Genomic DNA, 24,095 nt, shown 5'->3' on the forward strand with positions numbered 1-24,095 from the left:
ACTTCTCCTGGTCCAAAGGATAGGGGAAAAGATGCCTGATCGCAGGAGTCCCGCCGCTGGGGACCCCCATGATCTTGCACGCGGCACCCCGTTTGTAATCAGTTCCCGGAACGTGTTCGCTCCGGGACTGATTACCGGCGACAACAGGGCTGGTGGCGTGTGACATCACGCCCCCGCCCGATGTCACGCTCCGCCCATCAATGCAAGCCTACAGGAGGTGGCGTGACAGCTATCATGCCCCCTCCCATAGGCTTGCATTGAGGGGCGTAGCGTGACATCGGGCGGGGGCGTGATGTCACACGCCGCCCGCCCTGTAGTCACCGGTAATCAGTCCCGGAGCGAACACGCTCCGGGGACTGATTACAAACGGGGTGCCGCGTGCAAGATCACGGGGGTCCCCAGCAGCGGGACTCCCGCGATCAGGCATCTTATCCCCTATCCTTTGGATAGTGGATAAGATGTCTAAACACCGGAGTACCCCTTTAAGAGTTTTGCACCCATTTACAAAAGACATGGGACTATCCAGGGCTCAACAACTATTGTCTGACGGCTCCCAAGCCCTGCATTGCCTCCAGCTCAGTGTTGGACGGTGGGTAATTTGGAGTTATTAATACATTTGAGAGCTCTGGATTTTATTCTCAATAAAAACCTAATGTAATTACTGACATTTTATTTAATCAGCAGAATCTCCTGCATACAAAGAATTTGCAGATCTTAAAGGTCAGTCTCGCTGGTCCTTTTATATCAAGATTTTGGCAATCCTCACACACTTCCAGGTCTGGGTTGCAGATTTAATGTGTTCCTGGTGGTAACCTACAGAGTGGGCAGTACAGTCACTTATAGCATAAGAAAATATTCTTTATTGTTTTATAGACATTAGGCACAGATACACAGCACGTCACATCTAGATGACTTTTTTTTGTCAGAGTTGTGTCTCATCACATGCAGAGTACACAAATATGATACCCACAACTTTCAATGCAAAACACAACATGGCGAATTGTCATAGCCTTTTGCTTTCAGAGGCTGTGCTGGATTAATGGATACCAGAAGCAGTGGGGCATTAGGTAGAAGATCCATCACTCGGTAGAGTTGGTGTAGGAGGAGGTACTTAGTAGTATGGACCGCTTTGTGCTTTCCGGCAAAGGCATTGAAATATACAGGGAAACCTTCACAACGAATCACAGCTCAGCTTTCATATCTTAACAATCTCTGGTAAAATGAAAGGTGAGCTGTGATTGGTTCCTGTAGGCAAAGCACACCAGTTTTTCTCTTGGACACATTAATACATCTAGCCCTTGAAGGGGTATTCCAATGTTTTCCAAAAAAGAAAAACCAAAAAAAACAATATGCTGCTGAGGTGGGGAAATAGATAAAAAAAAGAATAGCCCTCTGCAGCTTCTGCTAGCCGCTGTCCAGTCCCTGCTTCGTTTTTATATCCTTCCTGCTTTCATGATGAGTTCTTGGAGCAGCGCAGCCTAGTGGCCATGTGGGAAGGTACTGCACTTAACACTCTCGGAAGGAGGAAGAAGAGAGAATATTGGGGGGGAGCTGCATGGGGGTTGGGGGGTGGCTAGGTAAGTATGCCTTATTCCCCCAGCACGATAAAAACAAGCAATCTCCAGGTAGCAGAGCGGGATCAATGGAAGCGCTGAGACCAGATAAGAAGTTAAAAGGATTTATTTCCCATACTGCAACGCGTTTCACGGTCACCCGCTTCCTCAGGCAGCCGTGAAATGCGTTGACCGTGAAACGCGTTGCATTATGGGAAATAAATTCCTTTTAACTTCTTATCTGGTCTCAGCGCTTCCATTGATCCCGCTCTGCTACCTGGAGATTGCTTGTTTTTATCGTGATTCTATTTCAGCGGGACGAAGCTGCAGAGACGCTTTGATGATACGCCCTGTTCCATTGTTGTACTTGGTTGGAGTACAACTTCATGTGGTAAGCGCAATTCACACTTAGCGTTACCAACTCACCTTTGGTGTTACACTACAGAGCGCATCCGTTTGTGCTTTTTTTATTTCAGTTATTCCCCCAGCAGCATATTCAGGGTTTTCTTTTAAGCAAATACTGGAATACCCCTTTAATAACTGACTCTTAAGTGCATGAATAAACTTGCAGGTGATCGTGAGGTGCTGAAGGGTTTTCATGGCAGCCAGGTTTCTTAGGCCCCTAAGGGGGAGATTTATCAAAACCCGTGCAGAGGAAGAGTGGTGCAGTTGCCCATAGCAACCAATCAGATCGCTTCTTTCATTTTCCACAGGCCTCTAAAGAGGCCTGTGGAAAATGAAAAAGGCAATCTGATTGGTTGCTATGGGCAACTGCACCACTCTTCCTCTGCACAGGTTTTGATAAATCTCCCTCTAGGTCTGTTATATTTGTACCGATAGAGGCAAGACCTAATTAAAAGCCTGTGAGCATAAGGCTGGGTTCACACTGTGTTGAGGCTTCATATAACCAGTCTACATTACAATGCCAGCAAATGGTATCCCAACTTACGCTGTGGCATGTCTGCAGCAGGCCCAGTAAACATTCCGTATAAGGACTAAATGTAGACTACATTTGCCCCACTGGATATGTTACATATGGCTGATAGGTACAGGTCCCAAAGGTGGAATATGTCAATATTGAGGGCCTTCCGCCTGCTTGGGTACACCAGAGGTGGTTGCAAAGCTGAAAACAGCTGATTGGAGTGTTTTACGCAGTTTATGTAAATCCCATAGAGGTTAATTACTACCCTGTTTACATAACTGCCATTAACATCAATAAGAGGGATACAAACGGCTTCTTGATCACCTCTGGCAGTGGCTACTGAAGGTGGCAGGAGACCCTCCATCTTAAGAGATGGATCTTCTACTAGACATTAATGCCCAGATGAGAATACCTCTTTATTGTAGGGTCACAGGTAGTGTGTACGCAATGTTTTTCACACGCGCAGAGGGAAATATGCTGCGTATTCTCCTATGAGCAGACACAGTGTTACCCAGCAGCAGCCCTGCCTGCGCATTGAGGTTTAGAGGTGGGCCCGCACGTCAAAGTCACGTGAATGCGCCTGCCCCGCCACCTAACCTCACTGCACACACAGGGCTGCCACCAGGTAGGAAATATGCTGCATCTACGCTACGTGTGACCCAATGTAAGGTATATGTTGGCATAAAGCCCAAATGTAGAGTGAACCCAGCTTTATGCTGACAGGCATAATACAATAATACACTGCACTACATAAATAGTGCAGTGTATCGAATGAGCAATAGGTCTAAAAATATATATATATATATATATATATATATATATATATATATATATATATATTTTAGTTTATTAAAAAAGTACACATTTTCCATGATGGAACATTTTTTAAAGGAAGAATAAAAAAAAGACAAGTGTAAGACCCACAATTATAAAAAAAAAAAAAAAATACATTCTCATGATAAATGCAAAAAAATAAATAAATCCAGAATTGCTGTTTTTGGGAAAAAAAATGAAAAGAAATGTCATATGGACTTCAAAATGATAGTAAAGAATACTACTAGTTACTCATAAGCTCTCACACAGCCCTGTTGATGGAAAAATAAAATTGTAAAGATCTTAGAATGAAGTGACAAAAAACTATTTTTTTTTATGGAAAGTAAAAATAAATATATAAAATTAGTATTGCTGTAATCATACTGACTAGAGAATAAAGTATTATTTATAGTGTATGGTAAATGGCAGAAAGTTTAATCACAAAAAGGCAATGGTAAAATTGAGTTGTTTCTCATTCCCCACGCCCTAAAAAGAGTTACTAAAAGTTATTTGTACCCTAAAATTGTATCTGTAAAAAATAAATCTTGACACATGAAAAACAAGTTCTCCACAGCAGGAACGCAGTTCCCATTAGCAGGAGTCCTGCAGGACCAGCCCTTAAATGGGTACTCCGCCCCTAGACATCTTATCACGGGGTCCCTCCGCTGGAGACCCCAGCGATCTTGGCTGCGGCACCCCAGACATCCGATGCACGGAGTGAACTTCGCTCCGTGCCCAATGACTGGCGAAGGGGGGCAGAAGCTTGTCACGTCACGGCCATGCCCCCTCAATGCAAGTCTATGGGAGTGGGCGTGACGGCCCTCATGCCGCCTCCTATAGACTTGCATTGAGGGGCTGTGGCTGTGACATCACGAGCCTCCGGCTCTGCACCCAACGCTCTAAACGAATGCCGGGTGCAGCAGAGGGAACACGGGGTCCCCAGCGGTGGGACCACCGCAATCAGACATCTTATCCCCTATCCTTCGTATAGGGGATAAGATGTCTAGGGGCGGAGTACCCCTTTAAGTGGAAATCTTGGGTTAGTTGCCACACTTTTTTCCCCAGGACTTGACCCCTGGTTACATCTTTGTCATTAATGGGGTTCTTCCAAGGTTTAAATGTATCACCTGTCTGGTTGGGGTCTGACCAATGAGACCCACAAGAATGTTCCCACCTGTGCATATAGTGATGGTTTAGCATGTTCACCGCTGCTCCATTCACTTGTTATAAGGCTGCAGAAGATAGCGGAGCACTGTACTTGGCTATCTTTATCAGTGAATGGAGCAGCAAACATGCTCAACCACTTTTCTGCAGTAGTTGGAAATCCACTGCTTAGCTAGGTATGACCTATCCTGTAGGGATAACCATTTTAATGGAGTTTTTTATGTATGTTATGCTGTTTTCAGTCATCTGTCCCCAGTGACATAACATGCTGTAATTCTCGGAATGTGCCCAAAAGCAGCAACATGCCACAGGAGTCAGTCTGCTGTTGTGGACCCCCAAAATCCCCCCATTTCCCCACCCAGCTGATTGCTGATGTACTATGCAAAGGAAAACACCTGTCAATCATTGATGGATGGTCAGTGAACTACAGCATGCTATGCTCCGAGAACAGACCACTAAAAACAGTGTGTCTTTCCCTATGTTATGCTTCCCTCAGCAAGAGCAGCATAACATATGGGAAAAGTTCACTTTAAAGGGGTTGTCTGGTGAAAAACAACTTATCCTCTATCCACCGGAGTGCTGTACTCGGGTGTTTTCGGCACTCCCATAGTAATGAATGGAGTGGGCATCATCTGCAGCAGGCATTCAGCCGGGGTCTCGTTATGGAGATGGTCCCAGCAGTTGGACCTTCTGCAATAAGACTCTTATCTGCTTTTCTGTAGAAAGGGAATAAGTTGTTTTTCACCTGACAACCCTTTTAAAAAGTACCTGTCACCAAATAAACTGTTCTAAACTAACTCAGGCTATGTTCCCTAACTACTCCTAACACCCCACCAGCCCTTAAAATGTTTTTCAGAGCTTTAAAAAGCTGTGAAGCATACCTTTCTTCTTGCTCACATAGTGCAATCTCCCAGCAGGAGAAAGTGGGCGTTTCCCAGCAGGCATGACATCACAGAAGCCTGCTGGGGGACCACTTCCGCCCTCAGATGGTTGCAGTGCTGTGATGAATAGAGGATCTCAGGCTCTGTGCATGTTTCAGTCTGTGTTGCTATCAGTGAGGCTCTCCTGCAGCTTTCAGTCTGTGCAGCTTTCTGTGAGACTCTGTGGAGCTTTCACTTTCTGTGCAGCTGTCAATCAAGCTCAGTGCAAAGAAGCACTTCCTGAGTTTGGACCCCTGCCAGGCCAGGAGGAGACCAAACTCACTGTATTAATTGTGACAGGGAACAGAACAGAGCCACCTAGTGGCTGTTTTTTATAGTACATTTTAAACATATTTATGTTAATTTTAAAAGCAAGTGAATGGGAAAGTGTCTGCTAATTATGCAAGGAACACTATTTTAAAAGTTTTATTTGGTGACAGGTACTCTTTAAGGTCCAAATCAGGGGTAAACTGTTTAGAGATTTGGTGCTCTGTAACCGAAAAACAGAGCCTAACCTCTAAAGTTATGTTATAAAATTATAAGACAGAGAATTACTTTAAATTTGGCTCTACTTCTTATAGAGCCAATAACATAGTACTTAGTCCTTAAGGGGCATGGTGGCTCATATAGCATGATTTTGCATGTTCTTCCTAAGAGTTTCCTGCACTTAAAATGGTCTCCTCCTACTCTCCTAATTAGAAGGTGCCTATGGAACTAGCCACTATGTCCACATTGTGAGCACCATGTGTACAAGGACCAATGTGAGTACATTCATTCTCTGTACAGCAATGCAGAATATGTTGGCACTATATTAGGAACCAGTTATGAAATAATCAATAGATTAAAATACAAGCATTATATCCATCAGGTAGGAAGTAAGGGTATCTCCAGCTGTAAGTTCCTTATATCAGGAATACAGTAGGTGACACTACATGAAGAAGCGAAGAATAGTAACAATGCCAGCTAAGATATTTAATGGCTTCCCATTAAAGGGTCTCATTAACTTGAAAGGATTTAATCTCTTCCTTTGTTACTGTCCTCCATAAGATTTGTCAGCCTCAAACAGTCCTCTAAGACCAACTTCCTTTGAGAACTGTGCCCATTTCATTCTCCATCATGTATGTCTCCTTATAGTAACTGGCCTACTGTCATCCTGAGTTCACGCACTTCCAGCAATGGTGTAATTTGCTACTTGGTTTGATTTTCAACTTTTGGGGGCACAAAATTTTTTTGAATGCTCTTTTAAAGCTGTAATGGCACAATGGATACAAAATGGGGTTCACAGCTGAATTTACCCATAGCAGCCAAAAAGATGCTTCATACCAATATTGTGGTATACAGTGCCCCCTGCAGGCTGCCCTTATGATCATGAGTAAGGTGTAAGGGGCCCAACATAGCCCAAATACACAGACAATGACAGCTAAAGACTTAGCAATTTTTTTGTCTCTCGATAAGCGGAAACGTTGAGCGATTCCTTGAGAAACCATCCTCATACGTTTTTCCAGAGATGGAGTAGAACCAGATTCTGTAAAGCTTCTTCTGCTACTTTTAGATTTTCCAAGTACAGTCATTGAACTACCATTCAGAGAGGCTCTTTTGGCACCCTTTACCCTTTCCAAGATCTCTGCCTCTGTTTCCTTGAAGGTGGCCTTGTCTGCGTTCCGAGCTTTTGACCCCTTTTGAGCTGACTTCCAACATTTTAGATAGTTGGACCTGATGGGTTCAACCATGACCCTTTGATTGTCGGTGGTGGTTTGGCTGTGAGCCTCTTGCATAAGGTCCAGCCTGGCTCTTGTCCTCTTCTGAATATTTAGGTAAATGCAGACATTAAAGAAAGTCACACTTATGAAAGGCGTAAAGAACTCGATGGTGGAAGCTGTAATTAGGAAGTACCAGTTGTAGAAGAATTCAGCAAAACATTCTCCCTCGGGGATGATGGTCTTCCCTGCAATGTATTCCCATGTAATGATAGCTGGTCCGTACAGTAGGAAGGCCAAGAGCCAGACCATGGACATCTTCAACACTGCATGCTTGCTGTTACTCTGCTGAGCCCTGTAGCTAACCTAAAGAGAAAAGACAAAGTATTAGCCAGTTTAAAAAACAAAGTAATAAAACTAAAAAATGTACCCTATTATATAGTCCTGTAGTCTTTCCTTCAAAGGTTCAGAAGATGGTATGTATTTTGTATTCATTATCTTTCGTATTCATCTTTCACCCACTGGACATACGATATCTTTCCTCTTTTGAAGTGAGATCATATCTCTATTTGTTTATTAAAGTCATTTAGAAGCGCTAAATTGGAATTACACTACAATAGGGTTCACCTCAAAAGGACTGCAAACTTTTAATCTTAATTGATTTATTCTATTTTTACACAAGGGATATTGCGTACCAACCCTGGTTAACTATTTTCAGTCTTAGTCTTCAAGCTGTGTAAAAATTCAGCGCATATTTTATTTTGCTGCAGAAATGCATCTGTAATCTGTAAAAATGCACCTCCATTTTCTTGGAAAATTTTACATTGTGTGAATCCAGCCTTCACATGAGCTGCACAAATATTTTTGTTATTAAAATGTTTAGAAACCTCTTCAGCTCACAAAAAAATAAAACCTTCTAATGGAAGGGGAGAGGTGGGAGATGCAGCTGCAGATTTTGTTCAGTATTTCAGGGAAATAGCACAATGGAAAGAGGGCAGAAAAGCAGCAGGGTTCTTACCTACAAGTACAGTCATGGCCGTAAATGTTGGCACCCCTGACATTTTTCAAGAAAATGAAGTATTTCTCACAGAAAAGGATTGCAGTGACACATGTTTTGCTATAAACATGTTTATTCCCTTTGCGTGTATTGGAACTAAACCAGAAAAGGGATGAAAAAAAGCTAATTGGACATAATGTCACACCAAACTCCAAAAATGGTCTGGACAAAATTATTGGCAGCCTTAACTTAATATTTGGTTGCACATCCTTTGGAAAAAATAACTGAAATCAGTCGCTTCCTATAACCATCAATAAGCTTCTTACACCTCTCAGCCGGATTGTTGGACCACTCTTCCTTAGCAAACTGCTCCAGGTCTCTCCGATTGGAAGGGCATCTTTTCCCAACAGAAATTTTAAGATTTCTCTGAGGGTGTTCAATGGAATTTAGATCTAGACTCATTGCTGGCCACCTCAGAACTCTCCAGCGCTTTGTTGCCATCCATTTCTGGGTGCTTTTTGATGTACGTTTGGGTTCATTATCCTGCTGGAAGACCCAAGATCTAAGACGCACACACAGCACACCAGAGCGACCCAAAATCCATTGGTTATCCTCAGATTTCATGATGCCTTGAACACATTCAAGGCACCCAGTGCCAGAGGTAGCAAAACAACTCCAAAACATCATTGAACCTCCGTCATGTTTCACCTTAGGTACTGTGTTCTATTCTTTGTAGGCCTCATTCTGTTTTTGGTAAACAGTAGAATGATGTGCTTTATCAAAAAGCTCTATCCTGGTCTCATCTGTCCACAAGACGTTTTCCCAGAAGGATTTTGGATTACTCAAGTTAATTTTGGCAAAATGTAGTCTTGCTTTTTTATGTCTCTGTGTCAGCAGTGGGGTCCTCCTGGGTCTCCTGCCATAGCGTTTAATTTCATTTAAATGTCGACGGATAGTTCTCACTGACACTGATGCTCCCTGAGCCTGCAGGACAGCTTGAATATCTTTGGAACTTGTTTGGGGCTGCTTATCCACCATCCAGACTATCCTGCATTGACACCTTTCATCAATTTTTCTCTTCCGCTTATGCCCAGGGAGATTAGCTACAGTGCCATGGATTGCAAACTTCTTGATAATGTTGCGCACTGTGGACAAAGGCGAATCTAGATCTCTGGAGATGGACTTGTAACCTTGAGATTGTTGATATTTTTCCAGTTTTTATTCTCAAGTCCTCAGACAGTTCTCTTCTCTTTCTGTTGTCCATGCTTAGTGTGGCACACACAGACACACAATGCAAAGACTAAGTGAACTTCTCTCCTTTTTATCTGCTTTCAGGCGTGATTTAATTTTTCCCCAATTTTTAAAGGGTGCCAATAATTATGTCCAGCCCATTTTTGGAGTTTGGTGTGACTTTATGTCTTAGCTTTTTTTCCTCCCTTTTTTGGTTTAGTTCCAATACACACAAAAGGAATAAACATGTGTATAGCCAAACATGTGTTACTGCAATCCTTTTCTGTGAGAAATACTTCATTTCAGGGGTGCCAACATTTACGGCCATGACTGTAAATGAAATCAAGAAAAAGCTCAAAAGAACTCAGGTAAAGGAGGACAGTGACTCAGTTTTTACAAATCCTTTCTGTGAAATGAAATTCCCTGTATTGTTTTCAACAACATGATGGATGAGTGACTGCAGACTGGATGCACCATCATCTATCATGTCAGCGATTATCAGGTTTAAGCTTATGTAACGCCCAACGGGGAAAGTAGCATCATAGTGTAGCTGACATTGCTGGAAAAGTGATCTAAGTAATTTAAGACCAGACAAGATAAGAAAAGTATCTGCAAGATCCCATGGGGAGGGAATTTATCAAGGGTGGTGCAGGTGAACAATTTTTCTACATCTTTTTTCAGCGTCTACATTTGTATTAATTTTGCCAAAAAGAAAATACGAGGAAAACAAAAACATTCCAATATTCAGCGTTATAACACAACATTCTTCTCTATTCTCAATTTTCTTATACCCCAATTCCTCTACAAAAGAAAAGAAAAGAAAAAAGAAAAGGGGGAAGACAAAAGAAAACAGAAAAAAAAATTATACTGTCCTCTCTATTGCCTGTTACTGTAAACGTAACATCCGGGAGAACTCCGAAGTCTCCACTAAAATTAGCCAGTTACTCCAAATCTGATTGCATGGCTCTATTTGGCCAACCATTCCTCAGCTCTCGCAATTTCTGCTCGTTCTATGTACCATTCCTGTAAAGTTGGGGTAATTTTGCTACGCCAATATCTTGGTATCACCAATCTTACGGCCGCTAAACAAAACCTCAGAATCCCCCCCTTAAATGAGGTCATTGAGTCCGTTGTCAATGTAAATAGAGCACCCTCAGGAGTATTTTCCACTCTTACCCCCATAAAGCTAGAATAGATCTTAAATACTTTTTCCCAAAAGTTTCGGATCTTAGGGCACCCCCACCATATATGAAGGGGGTGCCTTCCTCATTCTTACACCTCTAGCATCTATCGGATATATCTGGGAATATTCTATGCAATGTTGTAGGGTACCTACCGTATACCATCTGGAAATGATCTTAAAATTCTTCTCTTTAACCTTTGCAGCCCCTGACATTGCATATGAATATGTACAGACCTTCATCACCTTTCATTTTTCACATTTTTTCTACACCTTTAATTTGTGTGATAGTAATGTGTACGTGCGCCAAATTTATTAAATCGTTGCATGGCATGTGATAAATATAAGGGCTAGTACGTATATTTTCAAATGACATGTCAGGGCACTACTATATATGGTTCCTCCTCTGCAACTTTTTAACCTGTTGCTCAAAAGTGTGCGACTTTTTTCAAATTGTCCACAGCCAGTTTTGTAGACCAGGTTTGGGCTGGTATAGAGTTACACACAATTTTAGAAGAAAAAAAGTGTCTAAAGCAGAAGCTGCAATGAAAAGTCTAAAGGAGCAACTGCTATAATCATACGTCAAATCAATACCATAAAAACAGGGTAAAACCAATGATAATCTATCCCCCCCCCTCCCCCGCAATATGTTGGATAATTCTTCCCTTTCTTACAAACTAGATTGGAAAGTGCAAAGAGCATTTGCTACTTTGTGAAAAAATGGGGGAAATTTGTATGGGAGATGTGTATTTTAATGTTCTGCAGCAGCTGAAGTGTGCATCATGATGTTCTGCAGCAGCTGAGATGTGCATTTTGATGTTCTGTAGCAGCTGAGGTATGCATTACAATGTTTTATAGCAGCTGAAGTGTATATTATGATGTTCTGCAGCAGCTTAGGGGTGTAAATTAAAGGGGTATTCCAGGAAAAAACTTTTTTCTTTATATCAACTGGCTCCAGAAAGTTAAACAAATTTGTATATTACTTCTATTAAAAAATCTTAATCCTTTCAATAATTATCAGCTGCTGAAGTTGAGTTGTTGTTTTCTGTCTGGCAACAGTGCTCTCTGCTGACATCTCTGCTTGTCTCGGGAACTGCACAGAGTAGAAGGGGTTTGCTATGGGGATTTGCTTCTAAACTGGGTGGTTCCCGAGACACGTGTCATCAGAGAGGAGAGGACTTAGACAGAAAAGAACAACTCAACTTCAGCAGCTCATAAGTACTGAAAGGATGAATATTTTTTTTAATAGAAGTAATTTGTAAATCTGTTTAACTTTCCGGAGCCAGCTGAACGTATATTATAATCTACAGCAGTTAAGGTCCTATAATGTTCTTCAGCAGCCACAGTATATCGTGATGTTTTACAGCAGCTGTTGTATAATATGATGCTGTGCATGATACAATGAGTTTCTGCAGCAGCTGAGATGTGTATTATAATATTCTGCAGCATCTGAGGTGTATGTTAAGATACCTGTACAGCCACTTAGGTTCTGTATTATGTTCTGCCGGGACACAGTACTGTATGAAAACATTACAGCTGCTGCGGAACCATTTTCTTTACAACAGGACATTTCAATGTACAGCGATCCCTCAACTTACAATGGCCTCAACATACAATAGTTTCAACATACAATGGTCTTTTCTGGACCATTGTAACTTGAAACCAGACTCAACATACAATGTACAGACAGTCCAGATCTGTGGATCGTGTCAAAACTGCAGTAACTGACCAATCAGAATGGGCATTCACTGGTAAATCACCTCTATTACTGAAGTGCATGCACTGACTGGTGTCTGGTAGCGCCCCCTACAGTACAGGGAGGAACTACAAGTTCTGTACTACTCCTTACCTGTGCCAGGGTTAGCTGCTCCTTTTGGACACCAAGTTAGAGTGGCTCCATTTGGGACACTGTGTGTACTGTATAGGACCCTGAAGAAGCTCCTGTCCTCTACATAAACCACTGTTTCCCTACCAGGGTGCCTCCAGCTGTTGCAAAACTACAACTCCCAGCATGCCCGGACAGCCAACGGCTGTCCGGGCATGCTTGGAGTTGTAGTTTTACAACAGCTGGAGGCACCCTGGTTGGGAAATACTGACATAGACAGTGATTACAGCTCCCAGAAGATCTTTCGTACTTTTATATGTAAGGACTTGCTTTATCTATATTAGTTATCTACTTATTTTTCTTTAATCCTCACTTTTTCCTATTTTTGGATGAAATTTTGGTGGCTTCAGAACCAATTACCAGGTTTCTATAGAGTTCTGGTCTCATCATACAATAGTTTCAACATACAATGGTCGTCCTGGAACCAATTAATATTGTAACTTGAGGGACCACTGTATATCAATCATTCAGCAGTTGGAACAGGAAGAACTTCCTTTAAAGGGTACCTCTCATAAAAAAAAAACTTTTGATATATTATAGATTAATGTTTGCAGAATAACTTTACAATTGCATGTTATCAAAAAATATGCTTCTTTCTATTTCATTTTCCACTTTGAAGAAATGACCACTAGGGGTCTCCCTACCAGTCCTGGCAGCAAGCATTTCAGACTCATGCTGGAGTCCTAAACACTACGAGCTGCCAGTCTACTTTGTTCACAAAGGAGAACACTCAGAGCTGCCAGCCTGCTTTGTTCACAGCCTGTTTGGCTGTGAACAAAGCAGGCTGGCAGCTTTGAGTGTTTAGGACTCCAGCATGAGTCAGAAATGCTTGCTGCCAGGACTGATCGGGAAAAATACAATAGAAAGAAGCATATTTTTCATTAACATGCTATTGGAAAGTTATTCAACATTCATTAATCTAAAATATATCAAAAGTTTATTTGATAAGAGGTCCCCTTTAAGAATGATCCTGCAGAAGACATGAGCAGTGCCAATGGGGCATCGCTCATCTCTGTACAGTCCTCTGGTTGTGACCTCAGAATGTGATGATTATACATACAGTATGTGATGTGCAGACATGTTTAGGTATACACTACAGGCAAATGTTATATTCAAGCACTTTACACTGTCATGGTGGTGATCACTTTATATTTATGGAGGTCCGGACCTTGTATAATAGGTTACTGTGTGCCTTGTGTATTTTTCTCTCTCACCCAAAGGATGGCAATTTCTAAATTAAAGAGGTTTCTGACATGTCCGCCGATACAATTATCCTGGTTTGCTGGTCTTGCCGAGAATTTCATTTAATGTGAAAAAATCCAATAAGAATTCCCGATATACTGAGGATTACCTACTGCAATACAGTCCTGATCCCTGCTCTGCCTGACACTGACCAATTCCCCAGACATTATAAAACCTGACCTATACAACCAGCCCAAAACATATTGTAAAATATATGGAGGACGCCCACATGGCCCCACCGACAGAAAGATCTATTAGGGAATACGGAAGAGATTCTCTGGTTTATAGCAAGAACATTCAATTTTCCCACTTTTTTGTATGTCAGCATTTTCCAAGCTGTTGCTCTGCAACTGTTACAAATGCCTCAGAAGCCTTTAAGTCGTTTATGTTTTGTAGGTACAGCTCCTATGCAGAGCCTTGTGTCTCCATGGTAACAGACTACAAAGAAGTCCTGGGTAGTCTGATTCTCCTTGCCATCTTTCCTCTATGTCTTTCACACTTACAAAATGTATAATTGAACAGATAAAGGGACATATAAGGGTATGTTCACACTACGGATTATGAACGAAATCTCCGCTCGCAGAATTCCGCGAGCGGAGATTCCATTCTGGCGGCGGCCGCCGTCACCATTGACGTCTATGCAGTGTTCGCGGACTTCCGCGCAAAGAATTAACATGTTCTTTCTCTGCGCGGAACAATTTCAGCGCCGCTGAAATTCCGCAGTGTGAATGAATCTCACGGAAACCCATTCACACTGATGTTTATGTTCACAGCACGTAATTCCGTTTGCCCAATTACGCTCACGGAATTCCGCGGGAATTACGTAGTGTGAACAGACCCTAAGAGGGGACAGATGTAAAGGAGTAAACTGCATCCTCCGACTACACAGGGACTGTTTGTTGTCTGTAACGATGGAAACCTATGTGTACACAAAACTATAGGATATTTATCATTAAAGAAATAAAAAGAAGGTTGCTATGATGGACTTTCTCTAGAAACGTTCTGCAACTTTTTAATATATTGTACAGTAGTCCCTCAACTTACAATGGCCACAGGTTACAATATTTTCAACATACAATGGTCTTTTTTAGACCATTGTAACTTGAACCCAGACTCAACATACAATGCTACGGACAGTCCAGATCTGAAAAATATGTCAATGCCTGGAAGAACCGACCAATCAGAATGGACATTTTACTGGTTAAACCCCTGTATTACTGAAGTGTACGTACTGACTGGCTGTCTGGTAGCGCCTCCCTACAGTACAGAGAGGTATTACATGTTCTTTACTACTCTTTACCTGTTTCAGGCACTGTGTGTACTGTACAGGATATTGATATTATGCTCCAATGAATTAGTGCCAGGGAAATGTACAAGCCTGGAGTCTACCAATCCATAGCTCACATTTTATTAACTATATAATTATAAAAATCTGCAACTTTCAAGTGTTCTTTCAGTTTTAGTTCATATTCCTTTCAAGATCTCTGCTTTCTGTGAATGAATGAAAATATTCTTCTTGACAAAAACCTGACAAACAATGAATACTCACAGCTGGGACTTTGGGGGCAATTAAATGATGTAGAGGTTCTTGTAAATGCCTTGTGCTTACCTGTTGTAGCTGATGTGGCAGGCATGGGTTTGGCTCAGTACTGGTTTGCAGTTCCATCTAAATTAATTTCTAATGCTTCCCACATTTCCCATAAATCCTCTGGCTGAGGAATTGTAGTTTGATCCTTTCACCTAGTCATCATAGTTGCAAGTGCTGGACTTATACAGTCATGGCCGTAAATGTTTGCACCCTTAAAATTTTTTCTAGAAAATGAAGTATTTCTCACAGAAAAGGATTGCAGTTACACATGTTTTGCTATACACATGTTTCTTCCCTTTCTGTGTATTGGAACTAAACCTGAAAGCAGATTTTAAAAGGAGAGAAGTTCACTTAGTCTTTGCATTGTGTGTCTGTGTGTGCCACACTAAACATGGACAACAGAAAGAGGAGAAGAGAACTGTCTGAGGACTTGAGAACCAAAATTGTGGAAAAATATCAACAAACTCAAGGTTAAAGTCCATCTCCAGAGATCTAGATTTGCCTTTGTCCACAGTGCGCCACATTATCAAGAAGTTTTCAACCCATGGCACAGTAGCTAATCACCCTGGGCGTGGACGGAAGAGAAAAATTGATGAAAGGTGTCAACGGAGGATATTCCGGATGGTGGATAAGCAGCCCCAAACAAGTTCCAAAGATATTCAATGCTGTCCTGTAGGCTCAGGGAGCATCAGTGTCAGCGTGAACTGTCGACATTTAAATGAAATGAAACGCTATGGCAGGAGACCCAGGAGGACCCCACTGCTGACACAGAGACATAAAAAAGCAAAAGCAAGACTACATTTTGCCAAAATGAACTTGAGTAAGCCAAAATCCTTCTGGGAAAACGTCTTGTGGACAGATGAGACCAAGATAGAGCTTTTTGGTAAAGCACATTCTACTGTTTTCCGAAAACGGAATGAGGCCTACAAAGAAAAGAACACAGTACCTACAGTGAAATATGGTGGAGGTTCAATGATGTTTTGAGGTTGTTTTGCTGCCCCTGGCACTGGGTGCTTTGAATGTGTGCAAGGCATCATGAAATCTAAGGATTACCAATGGATTTTGGGTCGCACTGTACAGCCCAGTGTCAGAAAGCTGGGTTTGCGTCTTGGGTCTGAGATCTTGGGTCTTCCAGCAGGACAATGACCCCAAACAAACTTCAAAAAGCACCCAGAAATGGATGGCAACAAAGCGCTGGAGAATTCTGAAGTGGCAGCAATGAGTCCAGATCTAAATCCCATTGAACACCTGTGGAGAGATCTTAAAATTGCTGTTGGGAAAAGGCGCCTTCCAATAAGTGAGACCTGGAGCAGTTCTCAAAGGAAGAGTGGACCAACATTCCGGCTGAGAGGTGTAAGAAGCTTATTGATGGTTATAGGAAGCCAAAGTTTCAGTTATGTTTTCCAAAGGGTGGGCAACCAAATATTAAGTTAAAGGGGCACTCCGCCACTAGACATCTTTTCCCCTTTCCAAAGAATAGGGGATAAGATGTCTGATCGCGGGGGTCCCGACACTGGGGACCCCCGGGTTCTCAGCTGCAGCACCCCGCTGTCATTACTGCACAGAGCAAATGTACTCTGTGCGTAATGACGGGCGATACAGGGGCCGGAGAATCGTGATGTCACTGCTCCGACCCCTCATAACGTCACGGCCTGCCCCCTTAATGCAAGTCTCTTTTATTGAGGTTAAAAGTGATTTGACCTATAATCACAATTAGAGGATGTTTATGAAGGTTTGAAGTATTAAGGCTGTGTTCGCACATTGTACTTTGTGCTGCATTTTGGATGTTTCTGCTGCAATTTTCCAAAATCGCTGTAAAAATGACACGCTTTAACTGTGATTTGCAGAATTAAGGTAAAAAAGCACCTTCTGAGAAAATCCTAGTAATGAAATGCATAGATGCATATGTGGCTGAGACCGGTGACTGGCTGAATGGACCATCACTGCCGAGATTAGAAGGTCTCCGAGTGTACCGGAGTGCTTAACAAGGAGAGAGGCGAGCCCTGCTCAAGAGATCAAAACACACATTTTTTTTTTGGTTGTGTTACAAAAGTGTTTAGAAATGTGCAAGTCATGGGAGTCAGTTTTTGGTTGTTTTTCTTGGCGCAAATTGTGCCAGTTTTGTGGCACACACAGTTTTACTTATCTTACCCAGTTTCTGGTATCCAAGGGCCAAGGCAGACATTGTAGATTGCATTCTTCTATAGGTCTCTCCACTTCAACATTTTATACTGTTGCAATGCAAGGTCTTTGCACTCAGACATTAGTATTGTATAACCTAATATTTTCTATTTTATTGCAGAGTTGAATTTCTTCCTCTATAATATGTACTGTATGCTGTTGCATATTTACCGTGATCACTGTCAAGGCAAAAATGCCTTTTATCAAGGTAATCTTCTAACAAGTAGTGATTGTCCAAAGCAGGGAGCACCTTTAAAGGAAGATCCCCTTAAATGTTGTTTCCTGACTCCCAACAAAAATCCAACAACAGTCAGACAAGTTGTTTTCTTCCCTGATATTTAATAGGCTTAAAGGGGTACTCCAGTGGAAAAAAATTGAGAAAATGAAAATGCAAAAACAGAAAAATCCTGCGTCCAAGTAAAATTTGGGGAAAAGGTTCTCTGAATATTTTTTCAAAAACAGTGATGCTCTTGTCCATAGGCTGCGTCTTGTATTGAAGATAGCTTATAGGGAGGTAAAACAAATTATATTTCTCTACTAGCTGATGGTTGTTTGCAAAGTTATAAAATCATGTTTTCCTTCCAAGCTCAAGTGCCATAGAAGAGGTGCTGAGCTTCAGCATACATGTCTTCTTCCTCCTTCACCCATCCCTGCGTCATTGATGTACAGCTCAGTACTGGAAGCCAAGCTGGGAGGGGTGGGGGAGGAAGGAGGCCAGCACAGCCTCTGTAACACTTGAATTTAGAAGGAAAACATGATTTTATTACTTTGCAAACAGTCATCGGCTGAGACAAATATTAGTTTTTTCTCCCTATCCGCTATTTGCCCATGTCTGCAGCTCTGTGCATGATATAGATCTAACAGATTCCCTTTAAGTAAATGAGATTCAGTACCAGGCACAGTCAATGAGCAAGAGTGGCACTATTTCTGGAAAAAAAAACTGTTTATACAGAGCTGTATTATCACATAAAGGAGAACATACTGTCCAGATTATTCCAATGTTAATCTGTTTGTATAGCTTGGATAGTATACAATTCAAATGTATTTTTCTTCTAGAAACAGGGTCATACTTTTCCCTAGTCTCTGTCTGGTACAGTATCCAAGCAAATAGGGATGAGCTGCAATATCAGGCACAGCCCATGTACAAGAGTGGCGCTGCAGACCTTGTTTTTCTAATCTGATGCAAACCCTTTAAGAGCTGATCGAATGTGAATGCATCCAGTTCGCTATGGCTAGACATGACTTTTTCTTGATGTTGACTCTTCTGAGTAACGCACTTTCTATTAGAGCTGTCAGCTTCTTATGTGACATTTTTCTTTAGGGCACTTTTGCTCGGTGCTATTATTTTGTGGTCATTACATATGCCCCTGTATAGATGAGTGCAAAATCAATCTGCAAGTTATTACTTCAGCTCTATGGAAATATATAGTCTATACAGTTCCTACAGATTTCCTACTATAAGACAAATAATATTGCAAAGATTCAGTGGGATAACCAAATTTTATAGTGTGTGTTCTGGTAGTGAAGGAGTTATCAGCAAGCCATGTCTGACACAAGGAATACATGCATATATCTCAGCCTTTGGCATTATCTGTACATGATGCATTGTACACTATTGTTCCCATAGCATCATTTGCATCAAATTGCAGAAGAAGCTTACACATACTATTAACCCATTCAGCCCTGGTGGCAGGGAGGTACTCACAGCTCTAGTTACTGAAATAAATCTGTCGTAGCTGATAAGGACGATATTGAACACGGACGAGGTGCACAGTAAATAGTCAAGTACCAGCCACAGTTTGCAGACACTTCTGCCAAAGCTCCATCTTCCAGTCAACACATAGGGCACATACAGAGGGATGCACAGGGCTCCTGTAAAAAGCAACAGACAAAGACTATTACTGTAACGGACATTACCTGCTACAAAACATCAACAACTTGTATGTACAGTATATTAAACTCTGATATCTGCTTCGAATTCCCCAACAAAACTCATGTATCTAGTGCATAGACTGGATGTGGTTACTCTACTCAGTCACCCCAGTCTATGCCAGCCTTACCCACACTAATAGGGCTGAGAAAGGAAATGCATACTTTACCTACTAAAAAGTCAGAGATGGCCAGGTTGAGAAGGAAGTAGTTGTTCTGTGTCCTAAGGCTGGAGTCCACAACAAATGCCAACATGACTAGTGCGTTGCCCAGCACTGTGCTCACTATCAGGATCCCCATAAGGACAGCCAAAACCACTGTCCAGGTGAAAGCAAAGTTGCCTGGTAGGGCTGCGGTGCCTCCATTGCTCCTCCACGAGTCATTCAGATGCCAGGTTTGCTGGGTGCTGGCCATTTCAGCACCACAGCAGTCTCTAGGTTGACAGCATAGTATCCAGTAGTGCTCGCAGTAGAATATGCATCTCTCTATGGAAGAAGGGACCAATGTGAGAAGAGGCTAATGTGATATCCAGAGGCATCTGTCTCCTCATAGTCCATGCAAGTCAACTTTACACTATGCAGAAGCACATAGCTCCCCCCCAGTGCCCGTGTCTGAGTGCCTAGTTATTATCTGTCTGAACCCATCTGCTTCCTTCACTACTTCAATCTCTACCCCACTTCAATACTAAAGACACCACCTTCCAATATCTCCAGTGCTGGCCTGCACCTCCTCCATACCTCCCTCCTATCCACCCCCAGCCAAAGAGCCTCACACACAATTCACACACTCCACAGCCTCATCGAAGAGCGAGCGAAAGGAGCTCGGTTATAAATATCAGACACAATCAGCTGGAAATCAGAAAAAAAAATCTAGTTTAACCCTATCATCCCTGGTGCCATGGATAGTGGGGAGGAGACATGAGTAATTCCTAAGCAGGGGCCTATCCTTGTTATAAAGAAAATATTGATTTAACTATCTTAATATTGTTTTTTCTGAAGGAAATATCTTAAGATGCTGCAATATAATACTATTATGATACAGCACTTACCTAGCCCTGCTCTATAATTAAATTGATACAATACAACCTTTCATATTGTTTGTATGTCTGGTTTTATTTCAAATAGCATATTGTGTTCTTGCATTAGACCCCATGAAGCATATTAAAGCTCTGCCGCCGCCCTCCTGGAGAATCATTAACATAACAATTACCCTTTCATTTTGCAGATAATATTTGATTTGTAATAATGAGGCAGCAGACAGCTGGGCTCTTATACAAGGCTAAGTCCATTGCTTGGCAGATATACATCATCCTGCTGTTCATTAAGTCTGGAATTAGCTCCCCGTCTTGGAAGTTGCTCCTCCAAAAAACACCAGTGGTGCTGCCTGGGCTATGGTCAGATGTTCATGAGTTAACAGGAGCTGGTATGCGAACGCCATGGATTATTTATCCCTTGCCTTGGCTTTATTTGATTCAGGGCTGAGAAGGTAGAGGCACACCGGGATGTGCATACCATAATGGCAGCCTAGTGGCTGTCATAGGGCTCGTAAGGAAATAGGGCTCCAATTAATAATCAGTAGCAGGCCCCCACCTACCTTGTATCCAGAGATGGTCAGTAACAGAACATGAGAATTATTCCGGATATGTATGAGAGCTTACCTTTAATCCAAACCATGCAACATTTTATGATTTGGACAAGCTCAGTAAACAATATCCAAATTAATTCCTGTGTGCTGCTGCTAGATTTAAAGGGGTACTCTCTTGTCCCAGCGTTCTGAACATCCTGTTTGGATGCGGGCGGCCATAGTTGTGATGTCACGGCCCTGCCCCCTCGTGATGTCATGCCACGCCATCTCCATTCATGTCTATGTCATACCCCCTCCCGTAGACATGCATAGAGGGGGCGTGTCATGAAGTCACGATGGGGGTGTGGCCATGATGTTGCGTCCGCTCGCTCCAACCTTCTGAACAGGATGTTCAGAACGCTGGGGCATGGGAGTACCCCTTTAAGTTGGCAGGTCTCACTAAAAACAGCAGATTTGGCTGACACATGTCTATTGTGTACTTTGGTAAATTTTGTAATCTCCTAGTTTTAAAAAGTTTTTAAAGAAATAAGTTCTCCCTGGCTGTGCCCCCGAGATGGTCTTAGGCTGAGCAATGCTTTCTGAAAGTTTTCAGACCCTTTTACTTTTTCACATTTTGTTATGTTAAGGCCTTCAGCTTAAAAAAAAATAAAAAATATGACAAAATAAAACAACATTTTTGAAATTTTTGCAAATTATTGAAAAGGTAAAACTAAAATTAGCATTGACATAAGCATTAAAGGGGGTTATCCAGGAATTGAAAAACACATACAGTACATTTTTTTGTTTTGGTCATTTCTTTCCAAAACCGCTCCCTGTCTGTATCCAGGTTGGGTGTGGTTCGGCAGCTTAGTTCTATTGAAGTGAATGGAGCCAAGTTGTAATACTACACTCAACCTGGAGACAGACAGTGGTTTTGGAAAGAAATTACCTGTTTTTTCTATTTCTGGATCACCCCTTTAAGGCTATTTACTAAGGATTAGTTAAAATCACCTTTGGCAGCAATTACAGCCCCCAGTCTTCTTGTGTGTAATGCCACAAGGTTTGTCCACCTGGATTTGGGGATTTTCTGGCATTCTTTTCTAATGGGCACCATTGGTTAAGCAGTTATTTGGTCTCTCCAGAGATCCTGGTCGATGTTAAGGCTCTGGCTGGGCCACACAAGAACATTCACAGAGTTGTCGCTACGCCACTTCTGAGTTGTCTTGGCTGTATGCTTAGGGTCATTGCCTTATTGGAACGTAAACCTGCGGGCCCAAAATGTCACAGACCACTCTAGATCAGGTTTTCATTAAGAATATCTTTATACTTTGCTCCATTCATCTCTCCCTCAAACTTGACCTGTCACCCTACTCCAGCCTCTAAAAAATACCCCCACAGAATGATACTGCCACCACCATGCTTCACTGTAGGGATGGTAATGGGCAGGTGATCCTCCAGACACAAGGCTTAAATAAAACTGAGGGCAAAATGTTTAATCTTGGTTTTATAAAATCAGAGAATCTCGTTTCTCACTGTCCTTTTGCATACTCTAGATAGGTTTTCATGTGTCTTTTATGGCAAAGAGGCTTCTTTCTAGCCACAGAGCCCAGATTAGTGGAGTGTTGCAGTGATGTTTTTCCCATCTGCACACAGGATCTTTGGAGCACAGCCAGGGTGACCATTGGCTTTTCCGTCATCTCTCTTACCAAGGCCCTTCTCTGCCCATTCCTTTGTTTGGTGGGCCAACCAGCTCTTGGGAGAGTTGTGGTTATCCAAACTTCTTCTATTTAAGAATTATGGAGGCCACTGTGCTCTTGAGAAATTTCGGTGCAGCAGACATTTTCTGTACCCTTTTCCAGATCTGGGCCTATACGGATTTCTGTCTCTGAGCTCTACAGGCAGTTCCTTCCATCTCATGGCTTTGTGTTAGCTATGATATACATTGTCAGCTGGGCTGTGTCTTTCCAAATCCCGTCCAATCAACTGAACTTACCACAGGTGACTCCAATCACAATGTAGAAACATCTCAGAGATGACCAAGAGAAATGGGAGGCACCAGAGCTAAATTTCATGTGCCATAGTAAAGGGTCTGAATACTTAGGGCCATGCTAAATTTTAGTTTTTCTCTTTAATACATTTGCAAATATTTCTAACATTCTGTGAATTCAAGTAGAGGAAACAGACATGGTCATACATTCACATTTTGTAATTTGAACTATCGTATAAGCCGACCAGAATATAAACCGAGGCCCCTAATTTCAGCCCAAAAACCCAGGAAAAGTTATTGACTCGACTATAAGCCTAGGGTGGGAAATACATCATCCCCCCATGTCATCATCCAGACCCCGTCATCCAGACCCCCGTCATCATCCCCCCCCCTTCATCATCACCACCTGTCAATCCCTTCATCAGTGGTCTTCAACCTGCGGACCTCCAGATGTTGCAAAACTACAACTCCCAGCATCATCCAGACACCCCCTTTAGTTTTCTACTCACCTCCCCTCGGTGGGAAGGGAGGGTGAGCTGGTCCGGGCCATCTATGCTGCAGGGACCGTCTGGTGGGGAGGGTTAGTCGTTCCGGGCTATCCTTTTTCACCGGGGGGGCCCTCTTCTCCATGCTCCGGCACCGGACTAGTGACGTTGCCTTGACGACGATGCACAGGCCGGGCCTGGAGCGGGGAGAAGAGGCCCCCCTGGGTGAAAATGGACAGCCCGGAACGACTAACCCTCCCCACCGGACAGTCCCTGCAGCATAGATGGCCCGGACCAGCTCACCCTTCCTTCCCACCGAGGGGAGGTGAGTAGAAAACTAGAGGGGGTGTCTGGATGATGACGAAGGCCACAGTGGTCTTCAACCTGTGGACCTCCAGAGGTTTCAAAACTACAACTCCCAGCATGCCCGGACAGCCGATGGCTGTCCGGGCATGCTGGGAGTTGTAGTTTTGCAACATCTGGAGGTCCGCAGGGTGAAGACCACTGAGAAGGTATTGACAGGCGGAGAGTTCACTCGAGTATAAGCCGAGGGGGGGGGGGGGGCTTTTCAGCACGAAAAATCGTGCTGAAAAACTCGGCTTATACTCGAGTACTGTATATACGGTACTTGCTTCTCAGCATAAATTCAAAAATGAACAGGTTGTTAGTATACATTTTGATCAAAAAGTACAAGCCCACTCACCATGCCAAGGTCACCTATTTAGAGTGGGTCCCTAATGTCCCTAGCATAAAATGGCG

General features: G+C 42.5%; 1 protein-coding gene across 2 annotated transcripts; it reads right to left on the bottom strand.

Moving 5' to 3' along the window:
• Positions 1 to 3,370: 3,370 nt before the first annotated feature.
• On the bottom strand, positions 3,371 to 23,480 carry HRH3 (histamine receptor H3). 2 transcript variants are annotated; one of them, XM_056549279.1, is made up of 4 exons: positions 23,361 to 23,480; positions 19,472 to 19,786; positions 19,078 to 19,244; positions 3,371 to 7,435 (listed from the first exon to the last, which is right to left on the bottom strand). In XM_056549279.1, the coding sequence occupies exons 2-4, from the start codon at positions 19,713 to 19,715 to the stop codon at positions 6,521 to 6,523; spliced, it is 1,326 nt and encodes a 441-aa protein (XP_056405254.1). In that variant the 5' UTR covers positions 19,716 to 19,786; positions 23,361 to 23,480; the 3' UTR covers positions 3,371 to 6,520. The 2 variants fall into 2 exon arrangements, with proteins under 2 accessions (XP_056405254.1, XP_056405255.1); XM_056549280.1 differs by lacking the exon at positions 23,361 to 23,480 and having other exon boundaries at positions 19,162 to 19,244; positions 19,472 to 20,019.
• Positions 23,481 to 24,095: the final 615 nt, after the last annotated feature.

The sequence above is a fragment of the Hyla sarda genome, chromosome 12, assembly GCF_029499605.1.
Source record: "Hyla sarda isolate aHylSar1 chromosome 12, aHylSar1.hap1, whole genome shotgun sequence".
Taxonomy (NCBI): domain Eukaryota; kingdom Metazoa; phylum Chordata; class Amphibia; order Anura; family Hylidae; genus Hyla; species Hyla sarda.

Coding starts and splice junctions, on each gene's coding strand:
- HRH3 (XM_056549279.1), bottom strand. CDS start 19,715: ATGGCCAGCACCCAGCAAACCTGGCATCTGAATGACTCGTGGAGGAGC. Junction 19,245..19,471: donor CATCTCTGACTTTTTAGTAG/GTAAAGTATGCA, acceptor TGCTTTTTACAG/GAGCCCTGTGCATCCCTCTG. Junction 7,436..19,077: donor TTATTTCAGTAACTAGAGCT/GTGAGTACCTCC, acceptor TTTTCTCTTTAG/GTTAGCTACAGGGCTCAGCA.